General features: G+C 37.1%; 1 protein-coding gene and 1 non-coding gene across 2 annotated transcripts; one reads left to right on the top strand and one right to left on the bottom strand.

Annotated features, from left to right (window-relative positions):
• Window positions 1-9,638: 9,638 nt before the first annotated feature.
• LOC127741749 (small nucleolar RNA R71) lies at window positions 9,639-9,747 on the bottom strand. Its single transcript, XR_008002955.1, has one exon. It is a non-coding gene; the product is annotated as a small nucleolar RNA R71 (small nucleolar RNA).
• A 644-nt stretch (window positions 9,748-10,391) lies between these two features.
• Window positions 10,392-10,919, top strand: LOC107465991 (uncharacterized). The gene has a single exon (XM_016084974.1). It carries the CDS (start codon window positions 10,392-10,394, stop codon window positions 10,917-10,919), a length of 528 nt encoding a protein of 175 aa, XP_015940460.1.
• Window positions 10,920-16,978: the final 6,059 nt, after the last annotated feature.

Below are 16,978 nucleotides of genomic sequence, written 5' to 3'. Positions count from 1 at the left end.
GAAATCCCGGAGATGCCTCAAGGGATGCACTTTCCTCCCAACAACTATTGGGAACAACTCAACACTTCTCTAGAAGATTTGAGTTACAATATGGATCAATTAAAGGTGGAACATCAAGAGCACTCCATCATTTTCCATGAAATTAGAGAAGATCAAAGAGCAATGAGGGAGGAGCAACAAAGGCAAGGAAGAGACATAGAAGAACTCAAGGACATCATTGGTTCTTCAAGAAGAAAGCGCCACCATCACTAAGGTGGACTCATTCATTGTTCTTATTTTTTCTGTTTTTCAGTTTTTATGCTATATGTGTGTTTATGTTTTGTGTCTCTACCTCATTATCATTAGTATTGAGTAACTATGTCTTAAGGCTATGAATAATTCCATAAGTCCTTCACCTCTCTTAAAATGAAAAATGTTTCTAATTCAAAAGAACAAGAAGTACATGAATTTCGAAATTATCCTTGAATTTAGTTTAATTATATTGATGTGGTGACAATACTTTTTGTTTTCTGAATGAATGCTTGAATAGTGCATAATTTTGATCTTGTTGTTTATGAATGTTAAAATTTTTGGCTCTTGAAAGAATGATGAACAAAGAGAATGTTATTAACAATATGAAAAATCATGAAAATTGATTCTTGAAGCAAGAAAAAACAGTGAAAAAGCAAAAGCTTGCAAAAAAAAGGCGAAAAAAAATTAGAAAGAAAAAGAAAAAGCAAGCAAAAAAAGCCAATAACCCTTAAAACCAAAAGGCAAGGGTAAAAAGGATCCAAGGCTTTGAGCATCAATAGATAGGAGGGCCCAAGGAAATAAAATCCAGGCCTAAGTGGCTAAATCAAGTTGTCCCTAACCATGTGCTTGTGGCATGCAGGTCCAAGTGAAAAGCTTGAGACTGAGTGGTTAAAGTCATGATCCAAAGCAAAAAGAGTGTGCTTAAGAACTCTGGACACCTCTAACTAGGGACTTTAGCAAAGCTGAGTCACAATCTGAAAAGGTTTACCCAGCTATGTGTCTGTGGCATTTATTTATCTGGTGGTAATACTGGAAAACAAAGTGTTTAGGGCCACGGCCAAGACTCATAAAAGTAGCTGTGTTCAAGAATCAACATACTTAACTAGGAGAATCAATAACACTATCTGAAATTCTAAGTTCCTGATGCCAATCATTCTAAACTTCAAAGGAAAAAGTGAGATGCCAAAACTATTCAGAGGCAAAAAGCTACAAGTCCCGCTCATCTAATTAGGACTAATATTCATTGATATTCTGGAATTTATAGTATATTTTCTTATTTTTATCCTAATTGATTTTCAGTTGCTTGGGGACAAGCAACAATTTAAGTTTGGTGTTGTGATAAGCGGATAATTTATACGCTTTTTGGCATTGTTTTTAGATAGTTTTTAGTATAATCTAGCTAACTTTTAGGGATGTTTTCATTAGTTTTTATGCTAAATTCACATTTCAGGACTTTACTACGAGTTTGTGTGTTTTTCTATGATTTCAGGTAATTTCTGGCTGAAATTGAGGGACCTGAGCAAAACTCTGATAAGGAGGCTGACAAAGGACTGCTGATGCTGTTGGATTCTGACTTTCCTGCATTCGAAATAGATTTTCTAGATCTGCAAAACTCCAAATGGCACGCTCTTAATGGCGTTGGAAAGTAGACATCCAGAGCTTTCCAGCAATATATAATAGTTAATACTTTATTTGTGATTAGATGACGTAAACTGGCACTCAACGCCAGTTCCATGCTGCATCTTGGAGTCAAATGCCAGAAACACATCACGAACTAGAGTTGAACGCCAAAAACACGTTACAACTTGGCATTCAACTCCAAAAGAAGCCTCTGCACGTGTAAAGCTCGAGCTCAGCCCAAGAACACACCAAGTGGGCCCCGGAAGTGGATTTCTGCAACAATTACTTACTTCTGTAAACCCTAGTAGCTAGTCTAGTATAAATAGGACATTTTACTATTGTATTAGACGTCTTTGACCATTCGGTCTTTTGACCAGATCGGGGATTGTATTCTTGATCCTGTGATCACGTTTTGGGGGCTGGCCATTCGGCCATGCCTGAACCTTCATCACTTATGTATTTTCAACGGTGGAGTTTCTACACACTATAGATTAAGGGTGTAGAGCTCTGCTGTACCTCAAGTTTTAATGCAATTACTACTATCTTTTATTCAAATTCAATCTTATTTCTGTTCTAAGATACTACTCGTACTTCAACCTGATGGATGTGATGATCTGTGACACTCATCATCATCCATCCTTATGAACGCATGCCTGACAACCACTTTTGTTCTACAAGCAAAAGCTATAGTGTGTATCTCTTGGATTCCTGATGCACGACGCATGGTTGCCCTCGCCTGACAACCGAGCCTTCCATTCCGTGAGATCAGAGTCTTCGTGGTATAAGCTAGAATTGATGGTGGCATTCATGAGAATCCAGAAAGTCTAAACCTTGTCTATGGTATTCCGAGTAGGATTCTAGGATTGAATGACTGTGATGAGCTTCAAACTCGTGATTGTTGGGCGTGATGACAAACGCAAAAGAATCAAGGGATTCTATTCCAACATGATCAAGAACTGACAGATGATTAGCCATGCCGTGATAGAGCATTTGGACCTTTTTCACTGAGAGGATGGGATGTAGCCATTAACCCTACATACAGCTTGCCATGGAAAGGAGTAAGAAGGATTGGATGAGGGTAGTAGGAAAGCAGAGATTCAGAAGGAGCACAGCATCTTCATACGCCTATCTGAAATTCCCATCGATGATCTACATAAGTATTTCTATCTTTATTTTCTGTTTATTTATTATTATTATTCGAAAACTCCATAACCATTTATTATCCGCTTGACTGAGATTTACAAGATGACCATAGCTTGCTTCATACCAACAATCTCCGTGGGATCGACCTTTACTCACGTAAGGTTTATTACTTGGACGACCCAGTGCACTTGCTGGTTAGTTGAGCGAGGTTGTGAAGAAAGTGCTGAGTTATAAACGCGCATACCAAGTTGAATGCCATTATTAGAGATCACAATTTCGTCCACTAGGGAGAAAATACCAATATATACAAAGTGGAGAACCTATATACATATATATACATTTACAAAGTACAAAACACAAAGCCCCAAAGTAGACCTTCGCTTCAGCCGAGCCTCCAGTATGCTCAGCGAGGTGCCTTGCGTCGTGCATCTGAAAATAACAATATATGTATGGAATGAGAATCGTGGATTTTCAGTACTTCTAAACTAGAATTAAGGTGACTATGTCTAAGGGATCTAATATAATCTAACTCTTCGTTTCCTTTCTCAGCAATCCTCCAAACTCTAGGTGGAACAACCCTTGGGGCGTTCTCTACCCGCCAGATGGATCTCTGAAACAAATGCAAACATAAACAAATAGGCATGCCAAAACAAATACAAACCCAAACAAAACATACAAATGCATATGATGCATGCATGTCATATGGCTGATGAGTCTCATCTGTTGGTTATCCAACCAAACCCGACATGTCCGATAGTGAACCCTGGATAGACCCCGCATGCACGCATCCCCAAGAGTATATATAATAGACTCCGCGTGCGCGCATCTCCAAGAGTATATATATATAGTATGGATTAATATACTCAAAATGAGAAATACAAATATTCAATTAATGTTAAATTAATTTGATTATCTATTTAAGAACAAATCATTATAATTATCTGCATTTGATTTATGAAATTAAAAAGATACAATTTTTTTAATTAATAGTTTCCTTATTTATATATACCTCTATATTAATTATTTAATTAATAGTTTCCTTGTTTTCAAAATATATATATATTTTAGAAAATTCTAGATATTTTTTTATTTATGTATACGTATATATTAATTGTACCTAAATTTATTTAAGTCATATAGGTTAATTATTTTCTGATTATGATTATTTTCTTTTGAGCCTACAATTATTTAATGATTCTTTTATTCTATTAATATCAACATACGTGTAATAATCTTCATAAATTATGGTAGTTTTCTTATTATATATACATATATTAATTGTGGAATTAATAGTTTCTTTATTCTCAGAATATATTTATTTTATTCAAATAATTCTAAATATTTCATATTAGCAGATTAAAATAATTGTCACATAATTCTAACTATTTTATTTTTTCTTAGTTATACGGAGAGAAAATAAAATAAAAATAAATTTAAAAGTAAAAAGGGAAATTTTATATTAAAATTTAAAATTAAAAAATATTTTTAAAAATAATAGTCGTAATATATAAATTGAGGCAACAATTTAAAATTTATCTAAAACTAATTTAATCAAATGCTAATATTAGAACTAAATTATTTAAATAATTTTTAAGCTATTCTAGTCCTTTGATTGATGTGTGAGCATCTTTTACCCTTTTTCTAGTCATTTTTATATTGTTTTTAATTATATTTTAATTACTTTTATTTGATTTTAGTGCAAAATTCACTTTTGGATGCTATTTTGAGTTTCTCTTGTGTTTTTATGGTTTTAGGTGAAATTCGGAGCAGTTTGGAGAAGCCTAGAGTAAGAGAGGAAAATGCTGGCAGCTCCCCCCTGGGGTTTGGCGCTCAGCGCCAGTAGGGGGCAAGAGATAAGAACGCGCTCTCCCTCTCTGGTGTTCAACACCCAATCCTGGGGCTGAACGCTAGCTTGCAGACCGAGTTACACGCTAATTGGGCCTCAAAGTGGATTTAGCAACTCTTTGGCTCATCTTATCTTATCTTTGTAAATAATATCTTTTAGGTTTAGCATTTATTATTATGTTAGCATTTAAAGGAGACGATCAATTTGGTTTAGATCTCTCTTTTCTTTCGAACATTTTCAGAAACCTCTTTTCTCTGTAAGTTATGAGCAACTAAACCTCCTGGTTAAGGTTAGGAGCTCTATTTATTTCTATGGATTAGAACTATTATTCTTCTATTTTAATTAATGTTTGATTCAATTCTAAGGTATTGTTTTCATTCTAAATCTTATGAATCTGGGTGGAACAAGATTATGACCCTTATTCTACATGAGCTCTTGTGATTCTCGAGAGAGTTATCTCGCTTGAGCTACAGCTTGAAAACACTCTTCCAAAATTGCTAATTACATGAACTAGTTGGGATACGTGACATAAAATCCTATTAGCTTTGGGTAATTAGGGTTTTTGTGGCACTAAACTGGTTTTCAGAACTTAACCTCTGATTTAAATTGATTGACCATGAGAGAGGCATTTGATGAGGATTATAGGAGATTAAATCGTTGAGATATTAGGGTTTAATCACTTATGGTTTATCATAGAATGTATCATTCATTGTTAAAATAGTTGGTAAGACGCTTTAATCCAGAAAAGTAAACATCTCCGAGACTTTAACCGTTTTCTCGTCATTGTTTTACACCAAACCTGTTTATTTGCTTTATTTACTTGCTTTTACTACTTATGCATTTTTACACCTACAAATAACCTTTACTGTTTGCCTGACTAAGTCTAGCAGGATAGCTCACTATTGCTTACTCAGTCAGACAATCCTTGTGGGATTGATCCTCACTCACCTGAGGTATTACTTGGATGACCCAGTGTGCTTGATGGTTAAGTTATGTGAGTTTTAGTTTCGCGCACCAAGTTTTTGGCGTCGTGATGACTTGCATCATTTACCCCTTTTTCTTATCTAAAAGGACCATAAAAAGAGCATAATCTCATTGAATCAATGCAATTTCATGAACCAAATGGTATATATTATGGTACATTACTTTGAAATGGGTTTGTGCTGAATTTTAGCTTAAAAGAGCAACAAAAGGGGAAGGAAACAATAAAGATGGGTGTGCCACTTGAAGCTCTGGATGTGGCACGCCAAGCTTTTGAACCGCGTGGCACACCAAGCTTTTGAAGCCAAGTCTCAAAGAGGGCATGCCACTTGGTGCTATGGGCGTGGCACGCCAAGTTTGTGAACCAACTCTCAACAATGGGCGTGCCACTTGGAGCTCTAGGCGTGGCACGCCAAGCTTTTGAAGCCAAGTCTCAAAGAGGGCATGCCACTTGGTGCTATGGGTGTGGCACGCCAGGCTTAAGTTTCAGAGGAGTAATTTTGAGTCCCACTGTGGGCGTGGCACACCAAGAAGTGGGCGTGGCATGCCGGGGCATATGCCAGCTTGACCTTCTCTCATTCAAATGAATATATCTTGAGCTACACATCTTCAGATGAAATGATTATAATGCCATTAGAAAGTAGACATCCAAAGCTTTCCAACCATATATAGCACTTTATGGTGGACACTAGAATTAAGGAAGCTATTGACCCCGAAATCACAACGAGAAAAACACGTCCCTGCAGAGTTACCAGCCTAACCTCTTCATCTTCAAAGGAGCATAACTTGAGTTGTAGAGGTTTAAATGATCTAATTTTGGCGCGCTCTCAATTGCGTTGGAAAGTAGACATCTTGGGATTTCCAGCTATGTGTAATTTTCTATACTTTGCTCGAGATTTGATAGCCCAAACAGGCGTCCAAACGCCTACCAGAGACCCTTTTCTGGCGTAAAATGCCAGAACTGGCACCAAAGCTGGAGTTAAACGCCCAACTGGCACCAAAACTGGCGTTTAAACTCCAAGAAGAGCCTATGCACGTGAAAGCTTCAATCCTCAGCCCAAATACACACCAAGTGGGCCCCAAAAGTGGATTTCTGCACTATCTACTCATTTTCTGTAAACCTAGTTTATTAGTTTAGTATAAATAGAACTTTTTACTATTGTTTACACATCTTTGGACCACTTTTCGATCCTTTGATCAGGTGTTCGAAACCTATTTCAAATGTATTATGATATTTGGGGAGGGTGGCCATTCGGCCATGCCTAGACCTTGTTCTTATGTATTTTCCAACGGTGGAGTTTCTACACCTCACAGATTAAGGTGAGGAGCTCTGCTGTTCCTCGAGTATTAATGCAAGTATTATTGTTTTTCTATTCAATTCACGCCTACTTTTCCTCCAAGATATACTCTTGTACTTAATTCAATTAAGTCAGAATGAAGGGTGACCCGTGACAATCACCCAATCTTCGTTACTCGCTTAGCCAAGATCCGCGTGCCTTACAACCACAAAGCGGTCTACATGATGTTCAACATAGTCATTGGATGACAGCTGGAGTATGCTCTCTTTGGTCTCTGACCCATGGATCTGACTCACTTCTCCTGACAATAGAGCATTCGAATTTGTGACGTTAGAACCTTCGTGGTATAAGCTAGGATCAATTGGCAGCATTGTTGAGATCCAGAAAGTCTAAACCTTGTCTGTGGTATTTGGTGCACGAAATTATGATCATTAACAATGGCGCCAATAAACTTGGTAGCGCTCTCAAATGTGAATCACACTTAGTCACAACTCCGCACAACTAACCAGCAAGTGTACTAGGTCATCCAAGTAATACCTTACGTGAGTAAGGGTCGATCCCACAGAGATTGTTGGTATGAAGCAAGCTATGGTCACCTTGTAAATCTTAGTCAGGCAGATAATAGATGGTTATGGATTTTTGAATAATAATAAATAATAAACATGAAATAAAGATAGAGTTACTCATGTAATTCAATGGTGGGAATTTTAGATAAGTGCATGGAGATGCTTGTTCCTCTTGGATCTCTGCTTTCCTACTGCCTTCCTTCAATCCTTTTTATTCCTTTCCATGGCAAGCTGTATGTAGGGCATCACCATTGTCAATGGCTACATCCCATCCTCTAAGTGAAAATGGTCCAAATGCTCTGTCACAGCACGGCTAATCATCTGTCGGTTCTCGATCATGTTGGAATAGAATCCCTTGATTCTTTTGCGTTTGTCATCACGCCCAACAATCGCGAGTTTGAAGCTTGTCACAATCATTCAATCTCGGAATCCTACTCGGAATACCACAGACAAGGTTAGACTTTCCAGATTCCCATGAATGCCACCATCAATTCTAGCTTATACCACGAAGATTCTGATTAAGGAATCCAAGAGATATTCGCCCGGCCTAAAGTAGAATGGAAGTGGTTGTCAGTCACGCGTTCATAGGTGAGAATGATGATGAGTGTCACGGATCATCACATTCATCAAGTTGAAGTGCAACTCTATGGTGTGTAGAAACTCCACCGTTGAAAATACATAAGTGATGAAGGTTCAGGCATGGCCGAATGGCCAGCCCCTAAAATGTGATCAATAGTCTCCTAGGATGGATAATGGAATAAAACCGAGACCAAAGATGTAACGTGGTCAAAAGACACTGAATACAATAGTAAAATGTTCTATTTATACTAAACTAGCTACTAGGGTTTACAGAAGTAAGTAATTGATGCAGAAATCCACTTCTGGGGCCCACTTGTTGTGTGATTGGGCTGAGATTGATCTTTACACGAGCTGAGGCTTATCTTGGAGTCGAACGCCAAGTTGTAACGTGTTTTTGGCGTTCAACTCTGGTTCGTGACGTGTTTCTGGCGTTTGACTCCAGAATGCAGCATGAAACTGGCGTTGAGCGCCAGTGTACGTCGTCTAATATCGAATAAAGTATAGACTATTATATATTTCTGAAAAGATCTGGATGTCTACTTTCCAACGCCTTTGAGAACGTGCCATTTGGAGTTCTGTAGCTCCAGAAAATCCATTTCGAGTGCAGAGAGGTCAGAATCCAACAGCATCAGCAGTCCTTTGTCAGCCTTTTATCAGAGTTTTGCTCAGGTCCCTTAATTTCAGCCAGAAATTACCTGAAATCATAGAAAAATACACAAACTCATAGTAAAGTCCAGAAATGTGAATTTAGCATAAAAACTAATGAAAACATCCCTAAAAGTAACTAGATCATACTAAAAACTTCCTAAAAACAATGCCAAAAAGCGTATAAATTATCCGCTCATCAGTATTCCGAGTAGGATCTGGGATGGGATGACTGTGATGAGCTTTAAACTCATGACTGTTGGGTGCAGTGACAGTGTGTAAAGGAATAAATGTATTATATTCCGACACGATCGAGAACCGACAGCTGATTAGCCATGCGGGAAACCATAGAGGACATGTTTTCACTGAGAGGACGGATGGTAGCCATTGACAACGGTGATCCACCAACATACAGCTTGGTATGGAAGGGAGTACGCATGATTGGATGAGGACAATAGGAAAGTAGAGGTTCAGAGGCAACAAAGCATCTCCAAACACTTATCTAAAATTCCCACCAAGGAACTACATAAGTAACTGTATTTTATTTTTCGTTTTATTTATCTTTTAATTATCAACACCTCATAACCATTTGAATCTGCCTAACTGAGATTTACAAGATGACCATAGCTTGCTTCAAGCCGATAATCTCCGTGGGATCGACCCTTACTCACGTAAGGTATTACTTGGACGACCCAGTGCACTTGCTGGTCAGCTATGCGGAGTTGTGAAAAGTGTGATCACAATTTCGTATACCAAGGACCCTAACAAGTTTATATCTGATTTCCTGTAGATCTGTGATACGGTCAAGACAAATGGAGTGAACTATGAAGCTGAGTAAGGGAGAGAGCAATGTTATGGCTGGATTCTCAACCCAAGGTGAGACTAGACACATGGGACAAGGTGGTCACAGGATTTTTGACCAAGTTCATTCCACCACAGAAGCTGAGTATGCTTAGAGTGAAAGTTTAGACCTTCAGACAGAAAGAGGGAGAGTCCCTCTATGAGGCTTGGGAGAAATACAAGCAGTTGATCAGGAGATGCCCTCTTGACATGATTTCCGAATGGACCAGGTTGGATTTTTTTTATGATGACCTCTTTGAGATAACCAAGATGTCACTAGATCACTCTGCTGGTGGTTCACTATACATGAAGAAGATGCCTGAAAAGGCGATTAAGCTTATTGAGATGGTCGCCAACAACCAATAGATGTACATTTCTAAGAGGAATCCTGTGAACACTGGGACTACTCAGAAGAAAGGAGTCATGGAAGTGGACATACTAGATGCCATTTTGGCACAGAATAAACTTATGTCCCAGCAAATTAGCATGATCTCCCAACACTTAAGTGGGATGGAGGTTTCAGCTGTTAGCACTCAAGATGCACCCTATGAAGGAGACACTGGTGACATTGCTCAGACCACCATGGAGGAAGTGAATTACATGGAAAATTCCTCTTGAAATCCCAATAATGATCCATATGCAAATACTTTCAATCTGGGATGGAGAAATCACCCTAACTTTGGGTGGAAAGAGTAGTAAAGGCCTCAACAAGGCTTCAACAATAATCAAGGTGGAACCAAACAAAGTAGGTTCACTAACAGACAGTTCCAACACTCTCAGAAGTAGATGGAGACGCCTAAGTATAACCTTTCTAACTTAGCTACAATAGTTTCTGTCCTCTCCTAGACCACTCATAATTTTATGCAAGAAACTCAGTCTACAATTAAGAACTTAGAGACACAAGTGGGTCAGTTGAGCAGCAGGATACCTGAGAGACCTCCCAACACTCTCCCTAGCAATATAGAGGTAAATCCAAGGGAAGAGTGCAAGGTCCTCATTGTAGACAAGGAGGCCAAAACCAAGGAGGGGCATGCTGTTGAGGATTTGAAGGAGAACAAGGCTCAAGAGGAGACTGGGAGTGCACTAATACACGCCCCGGTGGTGATGAAGGAGCCAGAAGTACAACACCCTCTAAATATGCAAAAGGAGTCCAAGGATAAGCAAATTGCTCAATTCTTGCCAGTCTTCAAGAAGTTATTAATCAATATTCTTTTTGCCGAGGTGTTGGAAAAAAAACCTCCCTATATGGCGTGTTTGAAAAATGCAGTTTCTAAGAAGAAGGCTTTGAGGGGAGATGAAACAGTGGTGCAGACCAAGGAGTGCAATGCATTAGTGCAAAAGAAGCTACCTCAGAAAATACTAGATCCCAGAAGCTTCCCGATTCCCTGAACTATAGGGACCATCACATTTGAAAAGGCACTATGCGACCTTGGATCAAGCATAAATTTCATGCCTCTCTCTTTAATGAAGAAACTGGAGATTCAAGAGGTGCAGCCCACAAGAATCTCACTGGAGATGGTAGACAAGTCCCTAAAGCGGGCATTTGGAATGGTGGAGAATGTCGTTGTAAAGGTTGAAGACCTTACCTCTGATAGAGGATAAATGTCGGTTAAGAAATTGACCAAAGGATTTTCGAATTCAATGTCACAAAGTATAGTCCCAACCGACAATTTATCCTCAAACCAAAGCTTACAAGAGGATGTCATACACAAATCAATAACCAGGAGTAGGATCTCGGGTCGTTCTTCCAAGGACTTGCACTAGAATGCACATTGTTGATTATGAATTTTGGGATTTTGGATTGCTTATGGAAGAAGTAAAATGACAAGTATATAAAAGCAACAAACAACTAACAAACATGCATCAAGATAACTACAACTAAAAGCATATAAGAATAAGAGCTATGAAATTAAAGTGAGCACTAGAAATTTAAAGCTAGTAGAAGTCAATGGCAATCAATTAATATAAAGGTCTTGGCTAGGGAAGAGAATTGGAGTTCCTATCCTTATCGTCATTATCAATTATGTTGGAAATTGTCTATTGCTTCTACTTAGTTATCCTCTAACAAATGAAGGAGAGTCAAGTGGATACGATCAACTTGAGTTCACAAGTCTTACTCAATTCCTAGTTAAAGACAAGCTTTAGTGAAGTTCAAGCTAACTAGCAACTTCCAATATTCAATCAACCATAGGCTTTGACAATTCAAGAGTTTCCAATGCTCAACCCCAAAGCCAAGAGTAGAAATATACTCCATGATCATAAAATGCATTTTCATAAACACCTTGTGTACACTGATGAGCGGATATTTTATACGCTTTTTGGGGGTAATTTCATGTAGATTTTAGTATGTTTTAATTAGTTTTTAGTAGAATATTATTAGTTTTTAGGCAAAAATCATATTTCTGGACTTTACTATGAGTTTGTGTGTTTTTCTGTGATTTCAGGTAATTTCTGGCTGAAATTGAGGGAGCTAAGCAAAAATCTGAGTTAGGCTGAAAAAGGACTGCTGATGCTGTTGGATCCTGACCTCCCTGCACTTGGAATGGATTTTTTGGAGCTACAGGAGTCCAATTGGCGCGCTCTCAACGGCGTTGGAAAGTAAATATACAGGGCTTTCCCGCAATATATAATAGTTCATACTTTGCGCAAAGATAGATGACGTAACTTGGCGTTGAACGCCAAGTACATGCTGCTGTCTGGAGTTAAACGCCAGAAACACGTCATGATCCGGAGTTGAACGCCCAAAACACATTATAACTTGGAGTTCAACTCCAAGAAAAGCCTCAGCTCGTGGATAGCTTTAGTCTCAGCCCTAGCACACACCAAGTGGGCCCCAGAAGTGGATTTCTGCACCAATTATCTTAGTTTACTCATATTCTGTAAACCTAGCTTCCACAATGGAATCTGATAAGTGAGATTTCGAGTAAGTGTTTACATAATCTTCTTCTGTCCAAAGATATAATTGAGAGCTTTAAGCTCCAAATTATCCCTTTCCCGGAACAGATCTTGTGGAAAAAGTTTTACTAAATTGATACCGTACTCCTTCCCTTGCCCCTATCGAGAAATAGAACTAACTAATCCTAAGGCAAAGGGTCGAGAAACTCAACGCCAATATTCTTGAACAACTTGGAGTCGGGACCGCTCTCGCGGCCCACACCGAAACAGTGCTTTACCCCTAGATGTCCAGTCAACTGCTGCGCCTCAACGCATTTCGGGGAGAACCAGAGCTACTAAAAATTCTCATAAAACGAAATTTGTCAAATCAAATAAAAATAAAATAATATTTAAAAAATTCTATTAACATTAAAAGCATAGAGTACTCTATATAAAATTAAAACACAAAAAATTGATATATTACATATCAAATACAATTTAAAAATACGAATTAGTCTAATGATAAAATTTTTCTTTGTCAAGAAAATAAAAAAAACTATATTAAATGCATGACAATTCTAAAAAAACACACTTCGAGATACAAAAAAAAATTTAAAAATTCATGGGAAAAAGAAAGATTTTTGGATAAGCATTCAAAGCTTAATCATCAACGCAATCAGTATCACTATATTAGATGCATGTAGTTCCAAAGAAACGCACTTCGAAATAAAAATATTCTAAAAAACTTTTTGGAAAATAAAAGGTTTTTGGATACCATTAAAAACTTATTCATCATCGCAATCAATTTTTATGAAAAATTTAAAAAGTTTTTTTGTATAAAAAAATACAAACGTTAAAATACTCTGAATTAGTCAAGATTCTATTCTCTAATAGAATATAGAATTTGTATATAATATTAACTAAAATAGTTTCAAATAGTTATATTTTTTAATAAAATCAAAGAAACAGAATTTTAGAATTATTTTTATTTAATAGAATTATTTTTTATTGAGTCTGACTCATAGTGATCCTTTATCAAAGAATAACTCTGGTTATCAAATGATTGAACAACCGGGAGCAATTTACTTACGATACTTAGTTGACATTCATAAAAAGTATCTAATGAATTATGAGTTCAATACATCCTGTTTAGCAGAAAGACGGATATTCCTTGCTCATTATCAGACAATCACTTATTCACAAACCCCCTGTAGGGCTAATAGTTTTCATTTCCCATCTCATGGGAAACCCTTTTCGCTCCGCTTAGCCCTACCCCCCCAGGGGTATTTTAGTGATAGGTTCTATAGGAACTGGACGATCCTATTTGGTCAAATACCTAGCGACAAAGTCTAACCTTGTCTGTGGTATTCCGAGTAAGATTCCGGTATTGAATGACTGTGACGAGCTTCAAACTCTTGAAGGCTGGGCGTTAGTGACAGACGCAAAAGAATCAATGGATTCTATTCCAACCTAATTGAGAACCGACAGATGATTAGTCATGCTGTGACAGAGCATTTGGACCATTTTCACTGAGAGGATGGGAAGTAGCCGTTGACAACGGTGACACCCTACATAGAGCTTGCCATGGAAGGAACCTTGCGTGTAGGAAAAGGATTTCAAGGAAAAGTTGAAATTCAGAGGACAAAGCATCTCCAAAAACTCCAACATATTCTCCATTATTAAAGTAACAACTATTTATTTTATGCCCTTTTTACTTTATACGAGGCGAAAGAATCCTATTGGTATCCTAACTAAGATTAATAAAATAAACATAGCTTGCTTCAATCCAACAATCTCCGTGGGATTTGACCCTTACTCACATAAGGTATTACTTGGACGACCCAGTGCACTTGCTGGTTAGTTGTGCGGATTGCAAAAAGTGTGATTGCAATTTCGTGCACCAAGTTTTTGGCGCCGTTGCCGGGAATTGTTCGAGATTGAACAACTAAAGGTTTATTTTATTTCTTAGATTAGGAATAATTTATTTTTATTGTTATAGAGTCATTAAATCCTGATAGGATAGTTTCTTTTCAAAAATTTCTTTTCAAATGTATTATTTTTCTTAATTAATTGTTAGTTTTTCGTGAGTTTAGTGTCTTGTTCTAAGTTTGGTGTTAATTGCATATTTTATATTTTTCTTTAAATTTTCGAACTTGTGTTCTTTGTTCTTCATTGATCTTCAAGTTGTTCTTGTTTATTTTTCTTGTTTGATCTTGAGTTTTTCTTGTTTTGTGTCTTTTCTTGTTTTTCTTGTGCTTTTTGAAAACATTAACTTTCAAAAATTATACTTTTATCCACAAAAATATACATATTTAAAATACATTACATTTTTAGCTCAGTTGGTTATAGCGTTGGCTTATGTTCTTGGCAATTGGGCATCTTCTTTTAAAAATCTTTTTCAAAAATAATTTTTCTTTGACTGAATCTTGTGCCAAACTCTAAGTTTGGTGTTTTCTTGTTAATTTTTCTTTAATTTTCGAAAATTTGTCATGGTTTTCTAAAAATTTTAAGTTTGGTGTTCTTTCTTTTTTTTCTTGGTGTTCTTGTGAATCTTCAAGGTGTTCTTGAGTCTTTCTTGTGTTTTGATCTTAAAATTTTTAAGTTTGGTGTTCCTTGGTGTTTTCCCTCCAAAATTTTCGAAAATAAGGAGCATTGGATCTAAAAATTTTAAGTCTTGTGTCTTTTATGTGTTTTTCTCTTTCATCATAAAATTCAAAATTCAAAAAAATATCTTTTCTAACTAATTTTAAACCATATTTTCGAAATTTTTTTAAAAAAATTCAGATTTCTATTTCAAAATTTTTCAATTCTTATCTTTTTAAGATTTAAAAAAAAAATTATATATATTTTTATCTTATTTCGAAAATATCCTAACCACTTTCTCTCTCCTCACTTTTTCGAAAATCTTCATAAAATATTTTCAAATTCTTAGTAACTTTTTTTATTTTAATTTTCCTATATTATCTTATTTTTATTTTGGTTTTTATTTTATTTTATTTCAAATTTTTTTTATTTTTTTTATTTTTTTTATAAACTAAAAATTTAAATCCACATTACCCCCTTTACTCCAACATGGACATAAGTGGAAATGAACAGTCCAGAAGGACTTTGGGGTCATATGCTAACCCCACTACTGCTTCATATGGGAGTAGTATATGTATACCCTCCATTCGAGTTAGTAGTTTTGAGTTGAATCCTCAACTCATTATCATGGTGCAGCAAAGCTTCCAGTAATCTGGTCTTCCACATGAAGAACCTACAGAGTTTCTGGCACAATTTTTACAAATTGCTGACACAGTGCATGATAAGGAAGTAGATCAGGATGTCTACAGATTATTACTGTTTCCATTTGCTGTAAAAGATCAAGCTAAGAGGTGGTTAAATAACCAACCTAAGAACAGTATAAGGACATGGAAACAGCTGTCAGAAAAATTCCTGAATCACTATTTTCCTCCAAAACGGATGACACAGCTAAGACTAAGCATCCAAGGCTTCAAACAAGGAGATAATGAATCTCTTTATGATGCTTGGGAGAGATACAGAGAGATGCTGAGAAAATGCCCCTCTGAAATGTTTTCAGAGTGGGTACAATTAGACATCTTCTACTATGGGCTTACAGAAAAAGCTCAGATTTCTCTAGATCACTCAAGTGGTGGATCTATACATATGAGAAAAACAATTGAAGAAGCTCAAGAGCTTATTAATACGGTTGCCAGAAATCAGCATCTGTACCTAAGCAGTGAATCTTCCAGGAAAGAAGAGGCTAAAACAGTAACTGCTGAACTCAACCCTATAGATCAGGCTAATGAATTCAATCAGCAATTAGACTTTCTAATAAAATAGCTAGCCGAGTTCAAGGAGATATTACAAGAAACAAGAATGGCTAATATGAATATGGAAGTACAGTTGAAGCAAACAGAAAAGCAACTGTCAAAACAAATAACAGAAAAATGCCAAGCAGTTCAATTAAGAAGTGGGAAAACATTAAATACCTCACTTCAAAGCAGCAGGAAGCCAAGAAATGAACAAATGGCTACTCAAAATCCCTCTGAGGACAATCAGAGCCCAGAGAGGAATAATGCTGGCGCTGAACACCCAAACCATGCTCATTCCTGGCGTTCAACGCCAGAAACAAGCAAGGGTTTGGCGTTGAACGCCCAAAGGGAGCATAGTTCTGGCGTTCAGATGCCAGAAACAGGTAAGGAGCTGGCGTCTAATGCCACTCCAGCTTCCACCCCTGGTATTCAAATGCCAGTGGGGGATCAGACACATATAAGTGCTGATAACAACCCTTCTAAAAAGGCTTCCCAATCCACATATGTAGGCAATAAACCTGCAGCAACTAAGGTTGAGGAATACAAAGCCAAAATGCCTTATCCTCAAAAACTCCGCCAAGCAGAACAGGATAAGCAATTTGCCCGCTTTGCAGACTACCTCAGGACTCTTGAAATAAAGATTCCGTTTGCAGAAGTACTTGAGCAAATACCCTCTTATGCTAAGTTCATGAAAGAGATCTTAAGTCATAAGAAGGATTGGAGGGAGACTGAAAAAGTTTACCTCACTGAAGAATGCAG

This window comes from Arachis duranensis, chromosome 9 (assembly GCF_000817695.3).
Source record: "Arachis duranensis cultivar V14167 chromosome 9, aradu.V14167.gnm2.J7QH, whole genome shotgun sequence".
Taxonomy (NCBI): domain Eukaryota; kingdom Viridiplantae; phylum Streptophyta; class Magnoliopsida; order Fabales; family Fabaceae; genus Arachis; species Arachis duranensis.
Note: the sequence above shows the minus strand (reverse complement) of the source record. Positions and strands in the feature narration are given on the sequence as shown.

Coding starts and splice junctions, on each gene's coding strand:
- LOC107465991 (XM_016084974.1), top strand. CDS start 10,392: ATGCAAGAAACTCAGTCTACAATTAAGAACTTAGAGACACAAGTGGGT.